The sequence below is a fragment of the Caretta caretta genome, chromosome 9 (assembly GCF_965140235.1).
Source record: "Caretta caretta isolate rCarCar2 chromosome 9, rCarCar1.hap1, whole genome shotgun sequence".
NCBI classification, from domain to species: Eukaryota; Metazoa; Chordata; order Testudines; family Cheloniidae; genus Caretta; species Caretta caretta.
In genome coordinates, this window is record NC_134214.1 from 74239153 (window position 1) to 74260849 (window position 21697).

A 21697-nucleotide genomic window follows, 5' to 3' on the forward strand; every position below is an offset into this window, starting at 1 on the left:
ATAAGCAAACAGATAACATTTTTCTTTTTGCAAATGTTGTTGACAATATTAGATAATTCTGTTCAAATACAATACATTTTCAACTGACTCTTGGGAGATAATAGTATAGTCTGTTTACTGTTTTACAGTAAGAAAAAAAGAATTTAAAAAGGAATGTGCATATAGCATCTTGAATACCTGTTCACTCTCAGTGCCACTGGCTTAATTTATTAACTATCCTTTTCATTTTAGCATTTGTTTCATTTGATATTCATCTTCACATGACTCTGTTGATGTCTGGTTCAGTCAGCCTATGTACTTTCTTTGAAAAATCAGTTTGAAAAAAATACAGATGTCACTATACAAACACACACTCAAATATGGGTGCAGCTCTACCAGTAGAAACCTACTCTATAGAAGAAACACTACACTGACCATAATATAAGGAACAGGAAAAGGCTTTTGATTTCAATTTCTTTATTGAAATTGTCCATAAAAGTTATAAAGCATTCCAGAACAGAAAAACAGACATTTAATTTACTGTAGCGGGGTGGTCACCCCACTCCGGCCCTGAAGGGGTTAAAAGCAGCCCTGGAGAGGGCTGCGGCTGGGAAAAGCTGAGTGAGTAGCTGACCACAGGACCCACGTAGATGTTCTCCACTGAGTGAAGATGTTCTTCATTACTAAACTGTGTAACTTCCACTCATAGTCAGTGACAAAGTGCCTGCTGAGGCTGTCCACCAACAAATTCTGGGTTCCTGGGAGGTACAATGCTGATATGGTTCTTGATACACCAGTTCCATAAATTGACCACTTCTGTACACAGAGGAATGGATCTTACTCCTTCCTGTTTGTTTACATCAGATATGGTTGTCATATTGTCTGACATTATGAGAATGTGATGAGACTGGATTAATGGTAAGACTGCTCTGAATCTTTCTTGGGCTGCTCTGAATTCCAGGATGTTTGGATGCCCTAGGAAACTAGAATGCATATAATCACCCTGTACTATGTGGCTGTCCATATGAGTGCCCCAACCTAACAAGGAAGAGTCCATGATTACTGTCCTGTCAGGCATGGAGCACAGGAAAGGAACTTGTGCAGGAGCTTTCCACCAAGTCAGAGAATCCCTTATCTTGATGGGAAGTGCCACTATAATGTTCATGCTGGGTTTGCTCAGTATGTGTACTGTTCGAAGCCAAGCCTGCAGGCAGCACAGGTGGAATGTGGCAAATGGCATTACATAGGTACACGACACCATGTGACCCAGTACAGTAAGGTAGATCCAGACCCATGTCCAAAGGTTGTATATAACCTGATCTACCAGGTTTCCCATGGCTAGGAATCTATACATAAGGAGATACTCTGTTGTTCTGATTGAATCTGTGGTCACCCTATAGAGGTCATTTTGGGGACTAGAACATGTTGGAATAAAATCCTTTTTTCATTGATGCTGTAGATGTACTCACACCATTGCAGGGACTGGAGAAAGGAGTCTCCCTACTGAAGGAGGACCTCCTCATGAGAATGGTCCCTGAAGAGGAACAAGAAAGCGGGTTTGGAGGCGGTGGGGAAGGAAACTCGATGATAGAGCCGGAATGGATGATATCCAGCATCCACCTGTCCACAGTCATTGCCCTTCAGTCATGGGGAAATTGTACTAGGTGTCCACCACAGCATATCTCGGAATTAGGTGGGGATGGAATCAACACTGGTACCATAGACAGGATGAGAGATGGGCTTCTCCCTAAATCCATGTCCTCTTCTGATACAAACTCCCTGCTACGATTGGTCCCAACAACAAGGCAGATTGCAGGTCTGGAAGGATGAAGATATCCTCTGGAGTTCTGCAAGATACTGGAACGTCTGAAAGCTGCATCACATCAACTTGTGCCATCAGAGTCAGTGTAAAGGGACTCTTAGTAATCCTTATAGGGCTGTGATGGTACCTCCAGTAAAGAAGTGTCTGACTACATGGTCTTTGTCTGTACCAACCATAACCGGTCCCTCAGCTCCGATGCCTTGTTTTAGTTGGTACTATGGTCAGCATCAGTGGTGATGCAAGGAATGGCACTGATAGAGCCTTGCTCCTGTGCACCTTCTAATCAACAGTCATGAAGCTTAGGAGGACCTAAATCCTTGTGCTCTAGGCACGAAGTCTTGCTTTACCTGGACAGGATCAGGGAGGGATCTCTTCTCTTAGCAGAGGATCTGCTCTTCTGTTTATGAGTGTCTCTTACTCCTATGAGAAAGCCCAGAGGAAGGGTCCTTCACTCTAGTCATTACATTCCTGAGTTAAACATCAAGTTGGGAGGAGTACTCCTCTAGGGCTCAGGCCAAGGTACAGGGGGGATCTCTGTAACCTGGATCTGAGTGAGGCCTCATGGTGTTCCATAGGTGCTTTTGAAGTTGACCTTCTTATGCCTGCCACGTTCAGCTGGGGAAGGCGAGGCAGACACTGAATTTAATATAGATATGAGCTTTTCTGAGGAAGTACAGGCAGCCCTGGTGTCACTGCTGACTGAAAAGGAGCAATAGCAGAAGACGTGGTTCCTGAAGCCCGGGCATAATCTAATTCCCCCATTTAAGAGACTCTGCTGGCATAGCCACCTCCTGTGCCAACCCTTTCCCACAGTTCTGGAGTAGACGGACAAATGGGGCTTAGCATAGCAAAACCACACCTATCCTCCACTGGCTTAAGGTCACTAGAGTATGTCTACATGGAGATAAAATACCTGCAGCTGACCCCGGTCAGGCATAGCCATGCTCTGGGGGCTTTTATCTCTGTGTAGGCATACACTTATGCTAGTGGTATAATTAGGCAAGGGCCATGCAACACAGGATTGGAAAGCTGTAACCAACTCCTTAATGCCCATCCCCCCACGCCTAACAGAAATCTGGCATGGAAGTGAATTAAATACTCTATCTTTTTGTTCCTGATTTTTTAAAATAAATTAATTTTCTTCCCCCGTCCCTGCTTTTAATAATCGTATCAATTTTCTTCCAGAATTGAGGGTATAATGCATGACCCTATCCAAAGGCACCATCAACATTATACTCATTAAAAAGTAGTTTGAAAAATAGTGCAGCCTGTAACCTTCTAGTACCACTTCCACACTGTCTACCTATCACTGGTTTTCTGCTTAAAAGCATTCACCCAGCAGAGCAATCCAAAGGCCCAAGAGTTTTGCTGTCACTACTGAAAACCATCAGAAAAATGTTCCTTCCATACTCCCAAATCTCACAGTCGTTGTAAAAATAGTCCTGAAAAATATATATTTTGAACTACATAAAAGCAATGTCATGGCTACGAGATTAATCATAAGGTAGATCTGAATTTAACATTAATTAAAATTTAGCATGTATTTCTGATATATAACAAGCCAATGACAAACTGCAATTAGTCATCAAAATACTACAAGTGGGACAGTCATTAGTGCCTTAATAGAACTTTTCACACTCCACTGTTCTTTGATTAGTTAGCCCATAATCTGATTTTACAATAATTTGCAAGTAAATACATATTTCTGACCTAAGCATCTCTCTAGAAATCACAGATAGAGGAAAAGCTTGTAATATCCTTTTCAATGACATCAGTGAAAACCATATGCTCAGGTTTGAAATATCTAGAGCTCTCAGATCATCATAATCAAATCAAAACAATGTTGATTTCTCCTTTAGACTTCTGAGTGAGGTAAATTATGTCCTATGCAATTTATTGTATGGATGTTTCAAGTGCATGAGGTCCTCTCTATTCTGTTTAAACAATAAAGTTTTCACAGCATTATTTGTAAGAACAGGAGATTTCTCTCATGTCATTGGCCAAAATTTCTTCTTCTCCTCACACCACTGTGCAATGAACTACAATACTGTTGGTTTAAAGAAGCTGCCTTTTATTAGCAAATGAGTGACAGAGCAAGGATTTGAATTTAGGATTGTGTGATTTCCAACTTCATGCTCATCCCTCCAAATTATGAAACTTACCATATAATTGATACTGTTCATAGATATGATTAGAATGGCAAGACAATTTGTTCTGAAAAATATATACTGCATTCAGCTTAAGTCCAAATACAGCTGAATATTCTAATAATCAAGAGTATTATTATTTAGCTTTTATATTGCAATAGCACGTAAAGGATACAATCAGGACTCGGGATTCATTGTGTTAAGCACTGCACAAACATGAAATGACATTGTCCGTGTCTCAAGGTGTTTATAATATACGATAGCTGAGGAAATATAAGGAACAGCAAGAACTCTGATTCTAAAACTGACATTTTTAGATCATGATGGTACTGTAATAGCACACATTATTCAATCAATTTTAACTCTAAATCTAACTTATTTTTTCTTTCCCTTTCTTTTTCATTATTGCATCCTTTCATTGTCACCCAACTGTAAACTGTCTGCTATAATATTTACTATACTTTTGTTTGTGTCTGATCTTTTTACTTCTCCTCCATTTCCTTTTCTCCTACCAGTCACTTTCCCCAACTCTGTAAAGGGTTCACCAAAAGCATATTTGATTCTTTATAAATATGAAGAAAAATATGATAACGTAATATACAGTATTCCTGACATCTACATTTGAAAGACAATGCAGGTGAGGTAATATCTTTTACTGAACCAACTTCTCTTGGTGGAAGGAACAAGCTTTTGAGTTACACAGAGTTCTTCTTTAGGTTTGCAGACGGTAACCAAGGGGTCTGAGATAAATACAAGGTGGGACAGATCATTAAGCATAAGAGATTCACACATGCTGTAGGAGACCACTTAAATGAAGTGGGCAACTAAGACATTTGATACATGCTTGGATGCCGTGAGTAGTGGCAGAATGTCTGATTTCAATTCCCTAAAATAAATTAATAGTACATACTCCTCGTCTGTTGTCTTGAATTCCAAATGGCATAATTCAACACATAATTATTTTCAATGGCATGGATTTGTTCCACAGCATTATTTTGAACTGCTATTGGAAAAACAGTTTAAGAATTCACGTTGATCGTGAGCACAAAGCCAATAATTTTAATTAATTTGGACAACTGTTTATTCAAATACAGAACACAGTGCTTACAATACAGCACAATCTATTTTTGTATAGTATGCTACACCCACCACTTTAGAAAGAGTCAATATATCCAGAACAAAAATCAAAGTAATAAGCCAACAGATAAAGACATGAACTGACTCACTGTATTGGAAGACAGGTAAAGAGCTGCTAGGCAGATGAGGCAGGCACAAATGTAAGAGAAGAATGCAAAGGTTAAAAGTGTATAGTGAGCAGAGAGGGCAAGAGGATATAAGGCTAGAGAGCTAAAGGATGGTAAAAGCTCAAGGAAATTTAAAAAAAAAATGGTAAGCCTTTTTCAGTTGTGTTCCAATGACAGACAGTGGTGGTGGTGGTGGAGAAAATAATATGGTCTCACTTCCTGAAACCTTGTGAAGTTTTGAGAGTAAAGATTTAGGGAGACTATCAAGAGAAAAGAAAAGGAGTACTTGTGGCACCTTAGAGACTAACCAATTTATTTGAGCAGAGCTTTCGTGATTAAGTGAGCTGTAGCTCACGAAAGCTCTGCTCAAATAAATTGGTTAGTCTCTAAGGTGCCACAAGTACTCCTTTTCTTTTTGCGAATACAGACTAACACGGCTGTTACTCTGAAACCTATCAAGAGAAAGAGTGGCAGCAATCAAAACATGAAACAAACACCACATGAATAACTGTCTTTGTTATAACAAGTCCTGGAATAAAATGCCATGGTCTGAGATACAGAAGATAGTTTATGAAAGGTTGTGAACCTCTAAAAAGTGTATACATATTTCTATTCAGCCATTTGTAGATATGCTACATTAAAACAAACTTTCTTTAAATTATTATTATATTTATTATTACCAGTGGAACATTCTCAGAATTTGTTTTAATTGTTTCAGAGTAACAGCCGTGTTAGTCTGTATTCGCAAAAAGAAAAGGAGTACTTGTGGCACCTCAGAGACTAACCAATTTATTTGAGCATAAGCTTTCGTGAGCTACAGATGCATCCGATGAAGTGAGCTGTAGCTCACAAAAGCTTATGCTCAAATAAATTGGTTAGTCTCTAAGGTGCCACAAGTACTCCTTTTCTTTTTGTTTTAATTGTGACATTCTATTCCAGGACTAGTGATAGTAGGTTGCAATACAGAGGAAAGGGGAACCACAGTCAAATATTAACATAAGTGAGAAGGGTGTAGAGAGGATACTGTTCATTAAATAAAGCTAGTTTTGTTTAATTCAGTACATATACCATTGTGTTTACTGTGGTAAATTAAAAAGGAGAGTGTTATATAGTGAATAGTGAAAATAATCCAATTCTTGAATGGCACTAACTGCTTTACTTTGGATGCCTATTAAAGACAACTGTATAATTACTCACAAAATGTAACTGATAATCACTTTACTGTCCAATAATTTAATTATTATTAAGAATAATTGAATCAAATGACAACAGCAAAAAAACATCATGCTTGTGTTATATTTAAGAGACTTCACCATATCCACTGATTAGTTTGTCCTCCTCTTGAAGCCTAATAATTAGGTCAAATATAGTAAATAAAAATTATTGATAATTTCAAAGCATAATTAAACAAAGTAAAACACAATTAAGATGAAATGGAGTAAGATATGCAAATGAGCCCTAGAACTTTCATATTACACTGGTAAAGTCAAAACATTTCTGGCTTCTTTAGGATTTTACATCTTCTCCTATAATAAGTTATTAAAAATAGAAAGAAAGTATGATCATGAAGTCTCTTCAGCTCTTGCAGACTTGCTAAAAGCAGTACAGAGGGAAACTTCTGTACACAAGTCAAGGCCATAAAAATCAAATTGGAATTTCATTGTTAATCTGGAGAATGACTTCAGAAAAGCAGTAAAGTGCCTGTGTCTGATTTTATGCCAGTCTCGTTCTATTTCAAAGAACTAATCACAAGAATTGCAAGAAATGCATTTATATTGAAAAATATCCCTTGTCATGGAAAAGCATGAAATTCTAAAATAAGAATTCAGTTACTCCACATTTGCAATGCATTTTTGTGTGTGCTCTTTTTTATTTTTACTAAGGATCTGATCCAACACAAAGTCAGTGGAAATCTTCCACGGGCTTCAATGGAATCAGGCCATAAATGAAAAGCAGCATCTAGTGAACAATTGCTCACAGTGAACAACTTTTAATAGTTCCTAAAGCAACACTTCATAAAAGGAATGAATTCAAACACTATTTTCTAGAGATGAATACGGGGTGAGTATTGATCCAAATTTCACTAGGATTATAGGGTATTCAGAGCCACTATTTTTGGTTCCTGAGTTTTTCAGTGACTTTGGCATTCTAGACTGAAAGCTGGTCACTGAAAACAATCAGAAAGTGTTTCCCTACAATGCCATCCAGCAAGCTGGCAAAAGGAGATCTCAGTACTGTGTAGTACATCACAGTGTTCTTCTTAGCCTGCATTAAATTCTTTAAATTTTTTAATTTGCAGGGAATTTTGTTTTATTGTGGGAGGGCTGGGGGCAGCAGTAGGTTCTGCCTCTAGGAGCGGGGGCCTGTGGGAGGCCATGGGAAGGAGGATGGGTGACCCCCCGGGTGGGTGTGAAGGACGAGGGATCAGGTCCTGCTCCCAGGGTCGAAGGGGTGACCCTGGGGGAGGGTAAAGGGTCATGCCTATGGGGATGTGTGTGTGAGGCCCAGAGGAGGTATCAGGTCGGGTCCTTCCCCTGGTGGTGGTGGTGTGTGTGGAGGAGGGAGAGTTGGGAGGCAGGTCCCGTCCCTAGGAGGAGATAGGGGGAATCCCTGGGGGATGAAGTCCTGCTCCCAGGGGACTTGGGGGGAGGACACGAAGAGGAGGTGGTTGGGTCCTGTGCCTAGGGGGTAGGAGGGGTTTGCAGAGTGAGCCTGCTTGTACTCAACCTGTAGCAATGGCTCCTGTCCCATAGGGCTAGGCCTAGCCTCCTGCTCCAGGTATTGCATAAGAACATAGAGTACTGCATAAGAGCAGCCATACTGGGTCAGAGCAAAGGTCCATCTAGGCCAGTATCCTGTCTTCCAACAATGGCCAATGCCAGGTGCCCAGGAGGGAACGAACAGAACAGAACAGGTAATCATCAAGTGATCCATTCCCTGTCACCCATTCCCAGCTTCCAGCAAAAATAGGCTAGGAAAACCATCCCCACCTGATGCACAGGGTTGCGGCGCTGCTCAAGTTTGGCCCAGCCACCTCTCCTTCATGACCAATGGAGCAGGGGTCAGATGGGCCAAATTTGAGTGAGTGGTACTGCGACTCTGTGCACCGGGTCACAAAGCCTGGAATGGGGGACTAGGCCCAGCCCTGTGGGACAGGAGCTACTGCTGCAGGCTAAGTTTTTCCTTTTTATAGGTTGTTTTTGTTTCATTTTGTGTTATTTTGCATTTGCAAAAAATCACGGGGCTCTAGATGTCTCTTATATAGATAAAAAGCAGATCAGCCATCTCATTCCAAAGGACTAAACTATTTTTATAAAACAGAACAGACTGACAGTCTTGATGTTATTTTTGGTCACAGAACCATGAATAGCAGATATTTTGCTTAAGTGGAAAAATTCTGGCATAGCTATATTTTCCAGGGGAAAAAACTGTTAAAAGCATAATTTCTACAATAGAAGACCTGGGGTAAAACACATCAAAGTATAATAATAAAGCTGTCAAAATATACCTACATCATTTGGGCTTTAAGTCTCTGCATTTCAAACAATCTACTTCCAAGTGCTGGAATAATATCAGATCAAAAATACAGATTCTGCAAAAAAGTATGAAAATTAAAGAGCTACAGGACTACAAAGCATACAGTGCCTTACTACTCAAAGACTTAGGACTCCGTTATGCTTTAATCTATGTTCCACATTTATGCGACTCTCCTGGAAGAGCGTTCTTCTCATTAAAACTCTGCAAACTTGGTGTTCTCCCTCCAAAAATAGGGTGTAAAGCTAAGGAAACATACCCAGCAAGTAGGGATAAATCTCAAGTGAGAAAAGGTAAAAGACTCAAATAAGCAGGTTACACACTGAAATCCTAAACGTTACTTTTAAAAAAGTGTCTGTCTTTAATAAAGTTGCCTTCAGCAGCTCTCTCTCACAAAACCAGTACTTAACAACCAGATCAAGATAGGTCTAATTTTAGCAACTGTTGCTTGGGTCGTAATTTCACATAGGTGAACTCTTCTTAAAGCGGCATATCTTTATATCAAGCACGGATGCCTTCCATGACCACTTAAGTTTTCTATATCTAACATATAGCTATATCCTACCTTCAAACTCTGTGCAGATATCTTGCTGCTTTAAACAGGGATTATACAATTTGATCAATTGCAGAGTAGTGGCCTTAGATTTTTTTTTTTTTCCACTAACACTTCAAAACCCCTTATCCTTTTGAAAGTATCTCAAGGGAACAGACTGAAGATGTTATTCCACACCCATATGAGGTCTGTTTGGTTCTCTTAATAACTACAGTGCAAAAAAACAAAATGATACGATTTATTATTATTTTACCAACAGCAGTTGTGTTTTTGAAGGCAAATCAATTCAGAATGTTCCCATCTCCGTACAATGCATATGGACACAAGCCGTACATGTGGAAGAAAGCAAATTTTACAGGAATTGGGAGTGGTAGAGACAGGAGAACAAACAATGAACTAGAAAGTTCGGCAGCTTATTTACCATGCATTCAAGTAGTCCTTGCACACCACACTACTTGAGGCCCTCTGTTTAAGACAGTAAACTAAGAGCTAAGTGCTAAGAGCGCCTGCAGTCTATGCATTCAACCTGCTCCACAAACACTTTACATGAACAAAATACACAGACACATGTAAGCCATAGATAGGACATGCATAAAAACTATGGTGGCAAGCTCTTCAAAAATACATTAGCAGGGTGGATAAAAATCAATTCTTTAAAAAAAAAATTGGATTTTTTAACTTTTAAAAAATAAAGCCATTTAAATTAAATTTGAAATTATGACCTGTTTTAAGACCTAAACTTACTATACTGTAATAAAATAAATAAAACAAATAGTATTAAGCAATACATTTGCTACCAAGTTTTAAAGAAAGCCAAACCACTGATCTGGTAGAAGTCCCTGGCTGAGCAGCTGAACCAGAATTTGCTGGAGTGCTAAACTAGCTTTTAACAGCAATAGCCTCTTCTATAGGGGCAGAGTGAATATTTTCTTCATTCCGTTGAAGTTAAGAAACTAGTGGGAGTTGAAAAAAAGCAAAAAAGATTGTTTTCTAATCTCTGAATAAAAACAAGGTGTGAGAGGATGAGATCTGCTAATTCTAAAATCCTGAAGGGCATGGTGACCACAAACTGTTTAGTTCACTAACATATGATACTTTCTTTGTTTAATAAATCTGTTAATTTTTGTTTAATGTATTCAGGAGTTTTTTTAAAAAAATAAAAATATTTTAAAATGCTGTTTTTGTGCATTTAAATTGAATTTCCATCCAAACAGAGCTTGACACAAAACACTAGCAAAACAATTAATCAGCTAGTAAATAAGAAATGCATCCTTCACCATTTTCAAACATTATAAAAGTGTGAAAATTAAGAATCCAAATAAACATAAGCAATCTAATGGCTTAAATAAATATGTATACACATAGTGTATCCTCCTGGTTGGCAAAAAGAAGCAAATTTAGTGTAAAATCTATATTTAGCTGCAAATCAATGTATTTTAATTGTTATGAATCAGTTTGTTTATGAAAATAGCAAAATTGACTAATGCTAAACAAGATTAAAATCAGTGATTTAAATAACTGATTTAAATCAATCCATCCTGTACATTAACTTTTTCTTTTAAATAAAGAAAACAGAACTCTGGGCCAAATTCTGCCTTTACACACAATCACATACCACCCTCTGACTTGTATGAAAGATGCACTGCGCACACACACACACATATGAAGGCAGAATTTGGCTCAGAGGATTTTATATTCAGAAAGACTCCAATTTTGCATCTGGAATTAACTGCAGGTGAACATGACAGCCGTTAGATAATTCTAATTACCATAATTACCATAGCACACCTGCAAAATTGGAAGCGGTGTTGGAAAAATTAAGTCAGAGACACAGTGTCCACTGACAAAAACTGAAAAGTTATCATTCTTATATGGGTCTTTGACAAATAAAATTCAAAGCAAACGTTTTCCTTTATAATGAACCTTTTCATCCACCAACATACTATTTACATATTTGGATTCTCAAACTATGCATATCCACATTTTGTGTGTGTCTGTACAATATAACTACTACAAATATTATAGAAAGTAAATTAATAAAAAGTGAAAGACTTTAGCATGAACAATAATCCATCCAGATTAGTAGTACATGCTACTCCCAAACACCCTGGTAACCTTTTCACTTCTAAATAGCCTGGGATAACAGGAAAGTCAGAGGATCAGGAGAAGCGGAAATAAAAAGACCTTCAGTTACAATCCTAGCCAGGTAAACCAAGGGACTGAAAGTTTGTGCTCTTCCACGGTTCTCAGACAGTCAGATCATTTAGGGCCGGGGATCTCAACCATTTTCTTTCTGAGCTCCCCCCTCCCACCCCCACACGCTATAAAAACTCCATGGCCCACTTATGTCACAATAACTGGTTTTCTGCATATAAAAGCCAGGGCTGGTGTTATGGGGTAGCAAGCAGGGCAGTTGCTTGGGACCCCAAGCCAGAGGGATTCCTGCAAAACTACATTGCTCAGGCTTCAGCCCCGGCCCTGGGCTTCAGCCCCACGTGGTGGGGCTGTGGCTTTCTGTCCTGGGCCCCAGCAAGTCTAAACCACTAGCCCTGCTTGGCGGACCCCCTGAAACCTGCTTCTGGCCCCCAAGGGGCCCCAGACCCCTGGTTGAGAACCATTGATTTAGTGTTCTGTGATTCAAACCAACATCTTGAATTCCATATGGAAACAAATCAGAAAGTAGAGCAAACTTTGGAGCACTGATGCTCCAACATTATGGAGGATAGGTCCATCAATGGCTATTAGCCAAGACAGTCAGGGATGGAACCCCATGCTCTGGGTATCCCTAAATCTCATAAGCTGGGACTGTACTAGCAAGGGATGGATCAGTTGATAATTGCCCTGACTTTTCATTCCCTTTGAAGCATCTGGCACTAGCCGCTGCAGGACGACAGGATACTACGCTAGATGGACCACTGATCTGACCCACTATGGCTATTCTTATGATGCTTTATGGAAGGATCCACATTACACCACTAACCTGTCAGTCTCATAAGCAGACTTTGCACCTCAGTCATATTCATATACCAAATACTGTTGAGACAACACGACCCATGTACACAGGCTAGCTGTACACAGATCCTTTTTAAGAAAATGCATCTTAACTGAATTTTAGGTAACAAACCTGATTTTCATCCCATTGACTAAACCTGTATGAATATGCACAGTAAGGGTGCACGTATGCATGCACACATTTGCTTCAATGATTTTGTAGGGTCAAACAACCCTTGCATGTGAGCAGGTACAAGAACTATGCAACAGTTTGATTCATGCTTGTACTGAAAAAAGTGTTCACACATTTGTTTGCACACCTGAATGGAAGCCTAGCTGAGGCCTTTAGGTATAGTTTATGTCTCATGTAAAATTATGCAGCATTTAACATCTGTTGTCTACAATATATTGTATGTATTTAAAACATTAATTTAATTACTTATAATATAGCATGTTTTAATGTCATGTTTTCTTATGTGTAATTGCATCTTCCAAACATTACTTCAACTATTTATAAGGAATCCATTTCTATTGTACTTATAGGCTGTTCATAAAAATATTAATCTTGTTTGTATACTTTTATGAATGCAAAGTGAATATGTTATGTGAAATGCTGTAGTTATTCCATGGTACTATACATCTCTTTTAAATTAAGTAAAAGTCAAGCTGCACAGGGCATGCATAACAGGTTGGGAATGGCCAGGGTGTGAAACAGACAATCTTACTGGTAAAATTGTGTGTGATTATACTTGCTCAACTGCATACGGACAGGTTTTAAATTTGCTGATAGTCCATTTGTTATTTACTTATCAAGCATTTTTATCAAAATAATGTTTTTATTTCTTAATACATCACTGTACTCTGTGTTTTAATTTCAAAGTAAAAAGGGTGCAACACACCCTTTCAACACACGAGTGGGAGCCAGGAACTTTGGAGTGCCAAACCTGGCTCTTAGAATGATTTCTTCTGTAGCTTTGGGCAAGGCATATTGGGTTTGACTGCAAGTATCAGCATCTTGCATGATCAAGTTCTTAACCTCTGCTTTGATTTCACCTATCTCACAGGGGTGTTGTGGGGATTAATTTAGTCAACATCTGCAAAATGTTGTTAAGGTGAAAAGGACTGTAAAAGAATAATTATTAACAAAGCTAATTTTCTCTGCAGTCTTTTTTCATATTTTAATCAGACACCACTTCACTTTTGTCAAGAAGCAAGGCTAGCAGCCCTCAAAGTGCAGAAACCAATGTTACTGAGCAGATAAGAGGGGCTAGCTAATAGCTGGAACTCTACCCTTGAGAGGGGAAGGGTAATCACAGTTTACTGCTGTCAGTCTGGAATAACTCCATTGAAGCAAGTGCCTCAGTTACAATCAGATGTCAGATTACATTCCCATTTTAAGTAAGACTACACATTGTAAATTCATTTCCTCCCACTGTTCCTCCAATAAGTAAGTGTACTTTGCTTCAAGTTTTATTAAGAATAATTATCATTTAACGGCTAGATACGATTATATGAAACATGGCTGACAAGAGGTAGGTATTATATTTTTAAGATAGAGGATTTTTTCTTTTCAATTTTCTCAACAACAAAATTTTAAAAATAATAATCCATTAAACGAAACCTGCCCGTCAAAATTATCAAGGAGCAGATTCCAAAATAGCAAATAGTATTTCTAAGCTCTCTTAAAATTCCTGTTCTCTTCCACATTAAAACATACAAAGTGTTTAAAGAGAAATGAGCACTAAACTTCAAGAATTTTCAGAATCACTTTGATATTACTCTTTTAAAACCTTTATTTCAACTTTACCTTTGTAATTCAAAAGAGAATCTTTTGTATACTTGTAACAAGGGAACATTATGACAGGCAATGTATGCTCTATAACTGAGGACAGAGAAAACATGAAGTAATTTAGTAAAAGAAAAAAATTCGGAGTATCGGAAATATTACTCTGTTAAACATCTATGATGCAAGAACATCAGCATTACTAATTATATACAATAGTGCATCAACTGATAACTTTATTCCTGCCCTCCATTTAGAATGTGTATATACTGGTTGAGTTAAATTTTTAGAAATCAGGACTCCTGTGTCTATACCCAGAGATGCCATTATCTTGTTGTGATACCTTGGTCGTGTCACTTTACGTCTCTGATGCCTCAATTTAAAAAAACAGCATTAGAAATATTTTATCTACTTTACAGGTTGTTGTGATGCTCCATGATGTCATTATGGAAGCTTCTGTCTCAACTCCACTTAATGGTTAGGTTTCGACATTGTTCTAAGCTCTATTTTGCATTGCCCTCTAAGTTTTGATAGAAGTAACTGATTAGTATGCAAATTGGAATGTTTAAAAAGGACGGTAGAATTATTTTTTGGAGAATTTGAAAAGTGAAGGAGTCTTTCTGCTATTTAATCAAAAAATTAATATGTTTTACATTCTTCCTCAGTACCTCAAGCTTTTTTGGCACAGTAGTGGTAGATTAAAACTTCACACTCAAGAGTCAGTTCCTTACCCACTTGTGAAGGGGGAAGTTTCAATTGGTAGGGCATTTTTAAAGAAACAATTATCTAGCAGTATTAGTCCTTAGGAGCTGAGCCATAGACATAGACAACAGAAGAGTCTGCAGCATCCACATTCAACCCACACTGTCGTCAAAGGGGCTCCATGTGGGCATAGCAGTCCATCCCCATGCAATATACTGCAGGATCTAGGGCTTACATTTGTATTTGACACCTATTGCTTTTACACCTGACCAGCCGTTAAACACTAGACCTTAAACAACATTTTTAAGGCCATCTTAATTCCCACACTTCACTCTGTGACATGCTTTTAGCACCCAATATCTTACAAACCAATTTAAGCATAGAACAGAGAGGTGTGCAAGATCAGAGGTGTTTTTTTTTATTTTAAAGTTAGTATACTAAGCTTTCATAGGGAACAAAACTATAACATTGGTTTCCACTAGCCATTTAATTGGGCTTTGGTAGAATGATGCAATATAAGTGTGAAGTTTCATTTTTATTTTCTTGTGGCAATGGGGGGAGGTTATCTGAAATGACTATCAGCTGTTATTTTTAATCACTAATATTTAAAATTGGTGTGTACACAAATGCTGCATTAAATGCATTATTAAACAGAACATAAGAGGAAAGCCAATATTTCCCTACGGATATAAACTCAATACAAGACACCTACAAGCAGAGTTACATTTTAAAACGTTAAGAAAAAATGTGACTCAGTGACTGCAACAGATAATTTTGGCACACCCTAAGAGATACACAGATAATCATGAGTAAGGAATCCGTGTCTTCTGCAGACCTCCATGACTTCAGCCTGCAGCCACTGGGAACTTCAGGTTATCCCCACCACCCATGTTGGTCGGGAGATGCAGGATACCCCTGCTGCCCGGAGTGGCGGGTCCCCAGCTGCCTGCGGGGGGGGGGGGGGAATCCCCCAGAGCTCCCCAGTCCCCACAGGCACTGGGGGATCCCTGGCATGTCCTCAGCCACAGCAGGGGGTCCCTCCCAGCCACTGGACACAGGTCGCAACTCCCAGCCATAGCAGGGCAGGGTGCTGGGCCCTCCTCCCTCCCCATTTTGTCATGGACATTTTTGTAAAAGTCAGGGACAGGTCACTGCTTCCGAGAATTTATTTATTGCCCATGACTTTTATTAAAAATATCCATGACAAAATCGTAGCCTTAATCATGAATGAGCAGGACAAGTCTACAACACTGAACCCCATACATCTGTCATCAAGACAACGTTAATCACCGTAAGGCAGGGGCTACAAGTGGCCAAGGCGGAGACACAATCGGTGCGTGGAGAGAGCCAATGAAAAAGTGCAGTGACTATGACTACACAGACCCACGTCATGCCATCTGCGCGCCCTAGAGTGCAGGGCCCCACCGTCCCCAAGGTGGGTACTCCACCCAGCCACAGGCCCTGGGCCATCGGTACGAACTAGCCCCCATGTGCCTCTTCCGCCCGTGCTGGAGGCTCAGAGACCATCCCAGGCCGGTGCCGTGCAGACCAGCCAGGGCAATGGCAATGCCTCTCCCAGCCGCACGCCCCTGTCGACTGGGGGCCCCATTCCGCAGCACCGTAGGAAGGAGCGTCCGGCTCCCCGCGCAGCCAGGAACCCCGAGAGGAAGCGTCGGCGCAGCAGGCCGGCTAGGATCCCTGGCGAGAGGCCGCGCCCCCGGGCTCTGAGGGGAGAGTTGGCGGCAGACAACGGCTGTGGGAGGGAGTCGGGGGGCACTGGTGTCCCCGCCCGATCTGCTCTCGCCTCTAACGTGTCCCGGGGGAAGAACAGCTGCCCCCGCCCCATGGCAGTTAGAGCGGGGACGGACGCTCACCTTAGCCGCCATTTTAGTGACCCCTCCTCCTCCTGTCCCCCAGCAGCGAGTTTGTACGGCACGCGAGGAGGCCAAACCAGTGCTCGTCTTCCGCGGGGCTGGCACCCCACCCCCTGAGCGTGAGAGACGGGGGCGGGGCTAGAGACACCGCTCGTCAGAGTCTCCCTCTCAGACTTGGGTGTGAAGCGCGCCCAAGGCAGCGAGCTAAGCGCTTCGTCTCGAGAGACTGTAATCAGGTTTTGATCATCGTTTCTAATCGCTTGGCCGTTCCCCATCTGCTAGCCTGGAGTTCGCCAGGTTTCAACTTCAAAAGATTATGTAGCAACGCAACACGCTCATGCACTAGCTGCAGGGGCTCAGAGTGACACCTAAAAATAGCGGGGTTTTGCTACAACATTTTCCAGTGGAGGTAAAGAAGCTAAGGGGAAAATGAAGGGCAGCTTCTGACCCCCCCCCCCCCAAAAAAACAAAACAAAACAAAACAGGCGTGGGAAAGAAAAGGTCATCCATTTACCAAACGTATGTCCTCTGTGAAAGGGAACCCGGAGCAGGGATACGTTTTTGAACAGTCGACCAAGTCCCTCATGACCCTGAGACATGGTGGCAGAAGCTCTGAAAGTGACTGGACTGATTAATATGAGCGTGTCTTCCACTGAAATAGGAAACTTTAATCATTCATGTTTCTGGGGAGCAACAGAGCTGGAAATATAATTCAAGCTTCTGGGAAGGAATAACGTAGATAAAGCTGTTTCAGGATTCTTAGAAGTTATGTGCTACTGACATGCATCATTTCAAAGGGGGCGATTTTCTGGAGGAAATTAGTTAGAGAAAAAGGAAACTGGGTGTTCCAGTCTGAGCTGGCTGCTTTGTGCTGAGCCAATGAAGCAAAACAGCCAGGAAACCAGCTTAATCTGTGTAGGAATCCTGAGATGGGGTAAAATTGCTATAATGACTTGGTTTGTATGCCACTCCCCTTCCCAGCCTCTACCATAACAATGCTCAGTGTTGTCATACCTAACTTTTAGGCACCTTTAAAATCAATACTATTCACAAAGCCTGAGTTAGGTTTCCTACAAAATAAATGTCCAGAGATAGGCACCTATGAATGGGATTCATAAAAACCAAAATGCTAGGGGGCACCATGCCTAAACTTCAATAGCTCAGACATAGGGGAGAGGTTTATTGCAGGAGTGGGTGGGTGAGATTCTGTGGCCTGCATTGTGCAGGAGGTCAGACTAGGTGATCATAATGGTCCCTTCTGACCTTAATATCTATGAGATGCCAAAGGGAGGAGTGTGTGATCAACCCCACCGCTCTCACGGGGTTCAGTCTCTAAATCTAGGCTGGAAGCAGTTGCCTGTCTCTGGTTAAGATTCGCAGCTGTGAACCCGAAGCCAGGTGCCTAAGGTGTTTCTTGCAGTAAGCCATGGGGGAGGAGGACCTTCCTCATAACTGTTAGTGATTAGGGAATTTACCTGGGATGTGGAAGACCCTCCCGCCCCCCCTTCAATTCCCTCCTCTGCCTGAGAGGGAGAAGGGAGATGCTGCCTCTTGGGAGAGTACCTTAATGACTGGGGTATGGTATATTCTGAAGGGGGAAGATGATGCCCTCAGTCTCTGCTGTTAAATCTGTTCCACTTTGGACAAATAATTGGAGAATCATTGTAGCCAAGCGATGGGATCCTGGGTCTCCCACATGCTGGGTGGGTGCTGTCAGCACAAGGCTATGGAGTCTTTCTTGTGCATATGCCAAGTTGGCAACCTTATACTATACCATTCCAAAGAGCATGCAGTAAACTAATAAAACTGTTTTACATAAATGAGAGAATGTTGGAATAATAGAGTTTTATTAACTAATGAGAAATGATGATGAGGCTGGTCATGAACTTGAAGCTGTGTGTGAGCTTGCATGTGCACACACAGCTGAAAAGTAACTGAGTACATTTTAGATATGGTCCCTTATGCATTCTTAGAAATTATAAAAATGTGCTTCAATTCTTGGTATAGTTTTTCTCAATAATGTGTATTGACTGAAACTGAAATATTGATAATAGGGCTGTTAATTGCAGTTAACTCACATAATTAACCCAAAACAATTAATCACGATTAATTGCAGTTTTAATTGTACTGTTAAACAATAGAATACCAACTGAAATTTATTAAATATTTTTGGATGTTTTTCTACATTTTCATATATATTGATTTCAATTACAACATAGAATACAAAATGTACAGTGCTCACTTTTTTATTTATATTATTTTTATTACAAATATTTGCACTGTAAAAATGATAGATAAAAGAAATTCAGCCAATAGCTAAGACAAACAACTTTGTTTACATTTACAAGAAATAATGCTGCCCACTTCTTATTTACAATGTCACCTGAAAGTGAGAACAGGCATTCACATGGCACTTTTGTAACCGGCATTGCAAGGTATTTACATGCCAGATATGCTAAACATTCATATGCCCCATCATGCTTTGGTCACCATTTCAGAGACATGTTTCCATGTTGATGACACTCGTAAAAAAATAATGTGTTAATTAAATTTGTAACTGAACTCCTTGGGGGAGAATTGTACGTCCCCTGTTCTGTTTTACCCGCATTCTGCCATACATTTCATGTTATAGCCATCTCGGATGATGATCCAACACATGTTGTTCATTTTAAGAACACTTTCACTGCAGATTTGACAAAATGCAAAGAAAGTACCAATGCGAGATTTCTAAAGCTAGCTACAGCACTCAATCCAAAGTTTAAGAATCTGAAGTGCCTTCCAAAATCTGCGAGGGATGAGGTGTGGAGCATTCTTTCAGAAGTCTTAAAAGAGCAACACTCCGATGCGGAAACTACAGAATCTGAACCACTAAAAAAGAAAATCAACCTTCTGCTGGTGGCATCTGATTCGGATGATGAAGATGAACATGTGTCGGTCTGCAGTGCTTTGGATCATTATTGAGCAGAACCCATCCTCAGCATGGACGCATGCCTTTTGGAATGGTGGTCGAAGCATGAAGGGAAATATTAATCTTTAGCACATCTGGCACATAAATATCTTGCGAAGCTGGTTTCAACAGTGCCATGCGAAAGCCTGTTCTCACTTTCAGATGACACTGTAAACAAGAAGTGGGCAGCATTATCTCCTGTAAATGTAAACAAACTTGTTTGCCTGAGCGATTGGCTGAACAAGAAATAGGACTGAGTGGACTTGTAGGCTCTAAAGTTGTACACTGTTTTATTTTTGAATGCAGTTATTTTTTGTTCATAATTCTACATTTATAAGTTATTATTCACCCAGATTATGATTCTTTGACCATTCTTCATTTTAAGGACAGCATTCTGTGCTTCATTAGCCTTTGAGATGTTCTAATTCCCATTGTTTTTTGGTGGCACTGCTTTGGGAGATTGCTTCCTTCTCTCCGATAAAAGTTGTGTATCATTTTGTTTTGAATTAATGTATCTAGGGCAGGGGTGGGCAAACTACGGCCCAGATCCTGCCCCTCAGGGCATTGGATCCGGCCTGTGGGATTGCCCCCCCTGATGCCGCAGGCCCCGTGCCACTCTCAGAAGCGGCTGGCACCACGTCCCTGCGGCCTGGGGTGGGGGGGAGGGCAGAGGGCCCCATGCATTGCTCTTGCCTCCAGGCACCGCCCCCCGCAGCTCCCATTGGCTGGGAACGGGGAACTGTGGCCAATAGGAGCTTCGGGGAAGGTACCTGGAGGTGCGGCAAGGGCAGCATGTGGAGCCTTGTGTCCCCCCCACCCCCAGGTGCTGCGCAGGGACGTGGTTCTGGCCGCTTTCTGGAGCGGCGCCGCATGGGGCCAGGGCAGGTATGCAGGGAGCCTGCCCTGGCCTCGGTGTGCGCTGCTGCCACCCCAGAGCCGCTTTAGGTAAGCAGCACTGGGCCGGAGCCCAAACCCCTCCTGCATCCTGCCCCCCAACTCCTTGCCTGCACCTCGCACCCCTCCTGCACCCCAACCTCTGCCCTGAGCCCCCTGCCGCACCCCTCCTGCACCCCAACCCCCTGCCCTGAGCCCCCTGCTCCACCCCATACCCCGTGCACCCAAGCCCCCTTCCCTGAGCCACCGCCGCACCCCTGTGTACCCCAACCCCCTGCGCTGAGCCCCCTGCCGCACCCCACACGCCTGCTGCACCCCAACTCCCTGCCCTGAGCCCCGTCACACCCCGCACCCGTTCTGCATCCCAACCCCCTTCCCTGAGCCTCCCATACACCCCGCACCGCTCCTCTGCCCCAATCCCTTGCCCTGAGCCCATTCCTGCACACCGCACCCCCTCCTATACCCTGCACTCCCTCCCGCACCCCAACTCCCTGCCCTGGCCCTTCATACAATTTCCCCATCCAGATGTGGCCCTTGGTCCAAAAAGTTTGCCCATCCCTGATCTAGGGAGTCTGTCATTCTTTCTGAACAGGGCATAGCCAAATGTGACTCCAACCTTGACTGGGGTGTCTAGCTGCTACTGCAATACAAATAGAAAATAACAATAAATAATAAAGTGCTAACTCACCTTGTTTACAAGAGGAATCTGGTGTCATATGCTAATCAGTATCAAAGTTAATTGGAAACTGATTAATGTGTGTCAAGGTTCCTCCCCCACTCTGAACTCTAGGGTACAGATGTGGGGACCTGCATGAAAAACCTCCTAAGCTTATCTTTACCAGCTTAGGTCAAAACTTCCCCAAGGTACAAAATATTCCACCCATCGTCCTTGGATTGGCCGCTACCACCACCAAACTAATACTGGTTACTGGGGAAGAGCTGTTTGGACGCGTCTTTCCCCCCAAAATACTTCCCAAAACCTTGCACCCCACTTCCTGGGCAAGGTTTGGTAAAAAGCCTCACCAATTTGCATAGGTGACCACAGACCCAAACCCTTGGATCTGAGAACAATGAAAAAGCATTCAGTTTCTTACAAGAAGACTAATAAAAATAGAAGTAAATAGAAATAAAGAAATCCCCCCTGTAAAATCAGGATGGTAGATATCTTACAGGGTAATTAGATTCAAAAACATAGAGAACCCCTCTAGGCAAAACCTTAAGTTACAA

The 21697-nt window shown here is 41.5% G+C and overlaps 1 protein-coding gene across 3 annotated transcripts in view; it reads right to left on the reverse strand.

The window, feature by feature from the left end:
• The window catches only part of APOOL (apolipoprotein O like), a 47778-nt gene extending 31011 nt beyond the window's left edge, over positions 1 to 16767 (reverse strand). The window contains exon 1 of one of the 3 annotated variants that reach the window (XM_048863503.2): positions 16630 to 16754. In XM_048863503.2, coding sequence (XP_048719460.2) covers positions 16630 to 16641 — 12 coding nt within the window. In that variant the 5' untranslated portion in view covers positions 16642 to 16754. Of the gene's footprint in view, positions 1 to 8704; positions 8785 to 16629 lie in introns of those variants that run through there. The other 2 variants (XM_048863504.2, XM_048863505.2) reach the window with 2 other exon arrangements.
• Between the last annotated feature and the right edge of the window lie 4930 nt (positions 16768 to 21697).